Source organism: Plectropomus leopardus, chromosome 1 (assembly GCF_008729295.1).
Source record: "Plectropomus leopardus isolate mb chromosome 1, YSFRI_Pleo_2.0, whole genome shotgun sequence".
NCBI lineage: Eukaryota > Metazoa > Chordata > Actinopteri > Perciformes > Serranidae > Plectropomus > Plectropomus leopardus.
This window is the reverse complement of record NC_056463.1, coordinates 25,900,440-25,908,559: the sequence shown is the minus strand read 5'-3', so window position 1 is coordinate 25,908,559 and position 8,120 is coordinate 25,900,440. Positions and strand designations below refer to the sequence as shown.

At 39.1% G+C, this 8,120-nt stretch overlaps 2 protein-coding genes across 3 annotated transcripts in view; one reads left to right on the top strand and one right to left on the bottom strand.

The window, feature by feature from the left end:
• Positions 1–8,120, top strand: part of LOC121958972 — a 32,665-nt gene that overhangs the window by 12,922 nt on the left and 11,623 nt on the right. The gene's annotated exons all lie outside the window — the stretch shown is intronic.
• On the bottom strand, positions 2,483–8,053 carry LOC121959163. 2 transcript variants are annotated; one of them, XM_042508479.1, is made up of 11 exons: positions 7,916–8,053; positions 7,534–7,727; positions 7,390–7,454; positions 7,159–7,267; positions 6,778–6,929; positions 6,512–6,654; positions 6,212–6,374; positions 5,163–5,256; positions 4,964–5,039; positions 3,738–3,811; positions 2,483–3,649 (listed from the first exon to the last, which is right to left on the bottom strand). In XM_042508479.1, exons 2-11 carry the CDS (start codon positions 7,545–7,547, stop codon positions 2,632–2,634), a joined length of 1,908 nt encoding a protein of 635 aa, XP_042364413.1. In that variant the 5' UTR covers positions 7,548–7,727; positions 7,916–8,053; the 3' UTR covers positions 2,483–2,631. The 2 variants fall into 2 exon arrangements, with proteins under 2 accessions (XP_042364413.1, XP_042364339.1); XM_042508405.1 differs by lacking the exon at positions 7,916–8,053 and having other exon boundaries at positions 7,534–7,821.

Sequence of the window (8,120 nt, the reverse complement as noted above, 5' to 3'; positions counted from 1 at the left end):
TGCAGCAGCTCCTCAAATCTGTGCTACTTTTTTGCTGTATTTTTCTATATTTTTCAACACCATGACCTCTTCTGTTGAAGCACCACTTTTCTACAATAGAGAAGCACTTATCAACATGAGGAAAAGTTGTGTGGGTTTTGGACTGAACGCAGCAGACCGCGAGAGGATCCCCACCAGTGGCATGTGCTGAGTGGCCAGCCAGACCGGAGGGGAGAAACTTTAACCGAAAGCGCTGGACAAAGAGAGGGGAGGAGTGCCAACATCAGGGCGAGGCTGACCTGAGTTGGACCGAGAGCTTCTCCTCTACCAAGCCTTCTTCTGGCTAATGTGCGGTCACAGGAGAGTGGAGTGGATGAGATGTGATTAAGGTTTATTCGGAAATGGGAAATCAGAGACTGCTCTGCGCATATCATAACAGAGACATGGTTAACCCCTAACGTCCTGGATCAAGTTGTCGCTCTGGATGGACTGTCCTTGTGGGAGTCATTTGGCCGCAATACTAATGCAAATTCAAAAAATGCACTGCAGGAATTAAATGATGCCACCAGAAGCAACATGCCTAAGGAACTGGATGGAATTTTCACAGTAGCTGCTGATTTTTATCAACTCACCCTTAAAAACTAAAGATGTAGCTGGATCAAGGACAGAAGTAATTTCATTTTTTAAACTTGGTTTAAAAATGAACAATAAATATGCCTTCTACCTTTAATAAGGGGTTACTCCAGGGTGCCCTTCCTCCTCTGCTGCACGGTTCCAATCAAACACCTTGCAGTTTGTCCTGCTTCCTCTCCAGTAATCTTCCTTGAGTGGCTCCTCCGATGACAGGAAGTACTGTATGTTGTTATGGTTTTTAATTCCACTTTATTTGTCACTCATTTATTCACTTGATTTTATACTTTGTGCTGTCATATTTGACTTTGCCACTCTCACTACCTGCTCTCATCAGTAGATTCACTCCACCTGTTCTTCATCATTCACCTCTTCCTCATTCCCCCATTGGCCCTCTAGTATATCTCCTGGTCCACTTTCACTATCGCTTTGCTAGATTTCCTTTGTGTTCTGTGTCTTAGTTTTGCAGCATTTTATATCTACATTTTTTTTTTTTTAGGTGTCAACCCTGCCTATATTTTTATATTCTGCCTTAGTCCTACCACATGTTCTTTTGCTGATAGCCTGGATCATTTTTTATCCTTTCAATATTTTGCTCAGTAGGGACTCCTTGCTTTGTTTATCTGCCTTCTGAGTCTTGCTTTTGGGTTTTTTTCATCTGTGAACTGTGACTGTATATACCTGTACTGTATGTTCACCTTAAGAAAGAGACTGAGGTGCATGAAGGACTGGAGAATTGTGGAGGTCCCTGTAAAGATTTTTATTGCTTTTTTTTGCAATTCTACTGGGTGTGGACAGAATTGTAATTTTCCCAATCTAACTTATTCAAAGTCACATATTTCATTCAGTGCTAATAAATAAATAAATATATATATTTTAAAAATGTGATCATGTGGTTACTGAAGTTTCTGTGACGGCAATGAGGCAGAGTGTGTGTTCACTGAAGACCACCAGGTGGAAGCAGAGGCTCTAAATTCTACTTGAATATGACTTGGCATTTTTGTGATTAAGGCAGTTGGCATCACTTTATGAAAGAAAAAAAAAACATCTCACTGTATTTTGCCATGCATTTAGTTTTTGTGTTTGTAGATATATCTAAGATGCCATCTGTCACATACAGCACTAACCTCTCTTTGCTGCTGCTTTTTTAAATATGTCCTGCTTGTTTTTTTCAGTTCTGTTTCAACTGTGTGTCCTTTTCCAGCCTTGAGAGCAGGCTCTGTTTTTGTTTTAAAGTCTTTTTTTAAAAAAAATCATCTTCACTTTTTTTCACAATGTATTTATTAATTTATCCTCTCAACAAAACAATTCAGAACAAACATAACATTAAAAACTCAACAGCAATATATCTCTGAAGCACACACTACCTGAAATAATATTTAAAAAATACATTTTACATATGTAATATTTCTTCACTTTCAAAAACACCTACATGTCTTAACTCTTTTATAATGATGTAAATGTCTTTGGGCACCATGTCTTTGCTGTGATAAGAACAGCGTACTGTCTGAAGAGGATGTGTGTTTCTGTGGAAGTGGCGCAACCGTTCCAGAGAAGAACAATGAGGAAGTAATTTGAAAAACCTATAAAGCACTAGCTCAATATGGCAGCTGATTGTTATGACTTGTTTCAGACACATTTCATTTGTAATTTTGCTTAAAGCGCTCAGTGTTGATGCGTGGAATGGAACAGGTTTATTTTGTGACTCTTCTGGTCAAATCAAGTTCAGAGAGGAATTGACATAATCTACCAGAAATGACTCCTCTGACACATTTCACTGAAGTCTAACTAATATTGTACTTGATGGTTAGTCATGGGTTGCTAAGCAATTCAGACAGAGTGAATGTAGGCGTTCAAGCACAGTCACTGTGGGGAAAGTAATTTAACAATTTATTTAATATTAAAGCTTATAAACATGTTCTAGTGGAAACCCAAAATACACATTCACTTGAAAATGAGCATCATTCGTCCCCGTCAAGTAAGCAAAAACTACACAAAAAAATCAGTGCATGAAAATCAGTGCTACACACACTGGTAGCCGCTCTCTGTGATGATCGGCACAGACTGGTCAGCAGGGATCAGTGAGAGAAAAGGTCTTTGGAGCTCAGAGGAACACTGACCACCCTGGACACTGTCAACGAAACCCGGAACAACTTGGCTTAAGGAGCTTTGAGGCATCTTGGTGAAGAATTCATCTGGACATTTGTTCAAATGTCTTTCCTCCTCACCACTTCTCTCCGCTGAAAACACAATGGCAGGTTGCTCCACCAGATTCTGAAATGACTGGTAGTCGTCATCCACCGGAGGAAAGCTGCTTGAAACTGCAGGCACACCGCTGTAGCAGGGATTTTCATCACATATAATTTCACCTTCAACTTTTCCATGTAGCTTTTTCGCCTCATCAAAGCTCTCACACCCGACCTCAGCTGTGGACACAGGATCACATGACGCAATTGTGCCAGTGGAAGTGGAGGACAAACTGGACGACAAACTGAAGTCTTCTGCATATGCAGATCCCCCCAAATCTGCATTACTCTTCTGATACGACATGTCTGTTGGCATCAGAGACGAAACCACTGGTGGTGAATTCACAAGCAGACAAGCTGGTGCCTGCTGGTCGACAAAGGTCACATCATCACCTGCAGAAGGACGGTATGCAGAGTCACAAAGCATTTCAGCCTGCGTCTGGACCTCGGAGCTGCTGGTCATCATCTCATGTGGGACGCTTGGAATGAAGATGGAGTATGTTACATTGTCAAAGCAAGATGATCCAGAACTCATGTCATCAGCTCGGACATCACAAGGGTTGCAGGAGGAAGAGAGCAAACCACTGTCTTTGTTTACTCCTGCATTAAGTGAAATAGTGGTCAAAGGTGATATTGGGCTGATATTGGGGAAAGCTTTTACAAGAGCATCCTGAACACCAGCGATAATGTCAGCAGGTTCTGTGTGGGCATAACTGAGACAAGAAGAACCAGTACTGATCCCGCTGCTTTGCTGAGGGCTCCCGCTGCTCGTGTCTCCCAGTGACCCCTTCGACCTGGGCACAGAGAAATTAGTAAATTAAACTATCTATATAATGACATAGAAACCCTTAAGGAAATGTGTTGTAATGTAGCCACACTCACCATGGTTTGCTATCATCTGCAATATGGGGCTCAACACAGATTGAAGAGATGATCGGTGGCATAGGCTTCAAGATCTGCAACACAGAAGATGAAAATGAGTGATTCAACAGATCTGAAATGTTTCATTTGAAGAGGTCTATTTAGAAATATTCTTTTTCAATTTACGATGTCACATGAAGGATTTGAAAAATGCAGGATAAATGTTTTCAAATTGACTGAAAGCATCTGGAAAGGTTTAAAATTACAATCATGGGCAGATTATGCGACAATGGGCCCCTGGGCATGGATATACAAAGGCCCCAAATCTCTCTGGCATAGAAGCAAGACACACAGACTTTTTGGTTGTTTGTCTATTTTTCCTCCTGTTGTTTTTTTTTATGATTTTGTGTGTCTTTGGAGTTATTTTTTGTCTTTTTGGTCATTTTGTGTGACGTGCTTGTTTTGCCCCTTATGTAGTTCTTTTGTGTCTTTCCATGTTCTTTGTATCTCTCTGTGGTCATCTTGTGTCTCCTTGTGGTTGTTTGTCTTTTTGTTGTTGTTTGGGTCTCTTTAGAGTAATTTTGTGTCCCTCTAAGTTATTTTTTTGCTCTTACAGATCAGTTTGTGTTGATTTGTTTACATTTTTTGTCTCTTGTAGCTATTTGGCGTCTCTCTGAAGTTATCTTTGTGGTTTCTGTGTCCTTGGTCAGAATTGTCATTTTGCAGGTGAATGCCTGAGGGGCATCTGGGCTTGTGCTGTTTAGGCCCATTCAGTAATTGATGAGTAGATACAATCATTAAGATTTCAGTCCTGGTTGTTTTTGTGACACCCATGGTAACTGGTGGTAACAGCAAGTGCAGTTTAACAAAAGCCTGTTGAGCAGCTACGGTGACAAAAATGCAACACAGGAGCAACTAGTGTGTCAGTTCATGTTGTTTAATAAAAAAATAAGTCAGTAATATTTGCAAATGCAGTCTGATTTCATGTGCCCAGCACAAGTAGTTTTCCAAATTAAAATGTTGGTGAAGTCAGATTACATGCTTTATTGTTTCCTGTGAATCCCTCATGCATGTGAAGACTATCTGAATCTGCTATATAGAGAACAAATTACAGAATATAAATGAATTGAATGGCTACTGCTGAAAAATGTTTTGAAATTATCAAGGAGTATAACTATACTGTTTATGTGTAATTAAGCAAAATAATCAGATGCAACAATTGAAACTGTCATTTCTAGATGACTCACCTCTTGCTCACTTGGATGCATGATCAAAAGTTTATTTGGACATTTGGCAACTGTGTCCCACCACTTTGATTTGACCCTAAAATCAAGTGCACACGTAAATCATCAAAACTTACACACATGGCACATGAACATAACAGAGGTGTTACAATATTTGCTAACACAGAAACTATACAAAGACAATCATATCTGCATGACTTACTTTGCATAACAGACATATACGGCAACGCTGATGATGACTGCAGCAACACTGAGGCTGATGAGGATAGCCAAGGGCACAACGTAAGACGACATATCTGTGAAGAAACATGCATGAGGTCAGTTAGGAAATCACTCCATTTCTGTACAAATGACTTGCAGAAGAGACAGACCCGCGACTAGTTGATTTGGCACCATTGGTGATGAGTCAGACAACAAAACACTGCAGAAATACAATGAGATGGTCATGATTCTTGTTTGAAATGATTATTTGACCGCTTGAAACACCTTTTTATTTATTTCAATGAGGCCACTCAGTTTGTGCAGCGCGGGTCTTGCAGTGGTGGTGGTTCAGTTTTTACCACGATGCAACACAATGCATAATGCCAAATAAGTACACTCAGAGCACGTTCTTGGTAGATATAACATTCTGTATTTGGAAATGTATGGTAGTTCCTTGGCCAGACCCAAGACTGAGGGGACAGACAAATATGCTCCATCATTTTCAAAACCTAAATTATGCCTTCTTCCTTTCAGAGAATGTTTACTGGTGTTGTGTTTCTGGGGTGGGTGGGGTGTGGTGCGCCACAACAGGGGTCAGTGTTGTGGAAGTATTTTCTTTTTGTCACTGTGAGTTCATTTTAATACCAACCCAGATAACAGACGTAACTCCTGTGCAGTTGCTGAGTAGCTTTGTAGCGCTTCCCCTTTCTGGGGTAAAAGCTGTAATTGTTCAAGTGACGGTCTTTTTGGATTCGCTGGAACTACTATGTTCTTTACTACCCCCCCACTGTATTTAATACAAAAAACACAATCATAACTATTTATTATAATACTTTGGAGCTGATTTTAAATAAAACAGATTTTTAAGTCAAAATTTTGAGGATTTTAGGAGTTCTGAAATTTCAAATAATGGCTCAGACACACCGCATATTTCACCTTAAAATAAATGGATTATTAGTATGTTTAAGGAATCTTATCATGTCTAATAAACATACAGTACACTTAATAACATAACGAGTGACAAATAAAGACTGAAAAGATGACACTTACGTGTTGTGAATTCCAACTCTTCACTACTGTCACTGAACTTGCCACTTCTGTTTGTGTAGCTTTTCACGCTGACTGCATACGTTGTACTTCGCTCCAATTCTCGACCAAGTATTTCATAGTTATATAGTCCACCAAGTGCAGATGGTTTGACAAATTTAGATACCTATTATGAAGAAACAAGAATTGGTACATATGGTTTGGTAGTGTGTTAAACTTAACAGCAACCTGACATAATAAAAATGGCAACGACTAAATGTACAAATGATCTGTGTTAAAAAGTGCACATGACTTTGCTCTTACCTTTTTTGTGTCTCCTTTTTTATGGTAAGTCACCTCAGCATGCAAGCTTTCATCTAAAGGACCAGTGTGGTGTGTTTTCCACATGATTTGATAATTCCCATTAGATTCTCTTATTGAGGTGATTGTCGGAGTTTTGGGCTTTACTATAAGAAAGATAAGAAAAATATGTTTTACATCTTTTCACTGTTATTCTACATCTGGATCAGTCTATTTCGGACAGATGATGATTAGAGTTATGGATTTTCATTTAACAGAAGTCAACTTACTGCTGCCTCTAATGTCGATGACTTTGGACTCCATGTGTTTGCCTCCTTTCAAAACCATGGCTGTGTGAGTCTCTCCAATAATAAGCATCATTTGGTTGAAAGAGCAACAACATTGTCCACTTTCACACTGTTTGGGAATGCAATACCTCTCCCTGTGTAATACAAGACAACATACATCCTGTTCTGAATATATTAAATATTTATATGCCATTAATAGCTGTTGATATGGAATATTAGGCTACACATGAAGAAAATCAATTTAACTGACATTAATTTGGTAGTGCTATTTTAGTGAAAAGAATCATCAGTCAAAAGTATATCCATGATTATAATAACAGTCATTCACTAGCTCTGTTGTAAAACATAAAAACAACACCTTACCCATATCCGTTGTCACTCTTGAGGGTCAGATTATATTCAGTGCAGTTTTGCGCGTCAAAGTGGCAAACCATCAAAGAGTCATAGTCGTTGACACAGTCAAGGGTTTGGACTGAAACAGACACAAATAGATTTATACTGACAATGAGTTATTGTATAACCTAGACCATACAAAAGCTTTCTACATATTAACTAGTTTGGATCAGGAACTGTTTACATATTAATTAGACTTACCAGAGAGAGCTGTTGCAATATTCCCTAAAATAAGCAGGAAAAATGATATCCTGTCGCGATCTCGCCTGAAAGCAAAAACAATAGCAGATGTTTGTAACTCTGATGATTTAAGTAACTCGGACAATTCCCAAGACTCGAGATTACCTCTTTAACTCCATACTGAAACAGTTTAGTCCACTTCTCTGTCGAAAACAGCAATCAAAATCATTCCGACGACAAGAGAAAGTAGCTTTTTATTTTGCTGCGTGCGTCAGTCTCACAGTCTTCCTGATAATGGAAAACTCATCCGGAAAATGTTGCGCCACCAATTCTGTGGAATTGCGATTCACTCCCACTTCCTTAAACAGTAAAACGCACTCACTTCACTCGAATGCAGATTTCAGCAGAATATAAGAAAGAAATGTAACTCGATTACCCCATTAAAATAATATATGATGAAATTGTGGATAAATGTGTAATAATAGGGTGGAAGAAAAATAAAATATACATGCTCTGACAGTTTCTGTAAGCGTTCGTTACGTTTTACCTAATAGATCATAGGATATTCCATTTTATCCGGCAGACCGAGAGAGATGACACAAATGATCTGATGCAATCTAAATGTCAAGCACCATTAGTTTATTATTATGCGCTGCGGCGTGTTATTAGAGAGCAGTTGGTGTGGCTTTCATGAGAGATGGTTAAGTCACATGCAGGCAGCCAATTTGCGTTACGCAGTATAGCAAAGGCTT

Bases quoted from the DNA above. Each gene is read 5' to 3' on its own strand.
- LOC121959163 (XM_042508479.1), bottom strand. The intron at 7,268-7,389 runs GTAAGTCTAATT...TGTCTGTTTCAG, and splicing joins TATTGCAACAGCTCTCTCTG to TCCAAACCCTTGACTGTGTC. The intron at 6,930-7,158 runs GTAAGGTGTTGT...TGTATTACACAG, and splicing joins AAGAGTGACAACGGATATGG to GGAGAGGTATTGCATTCCCA.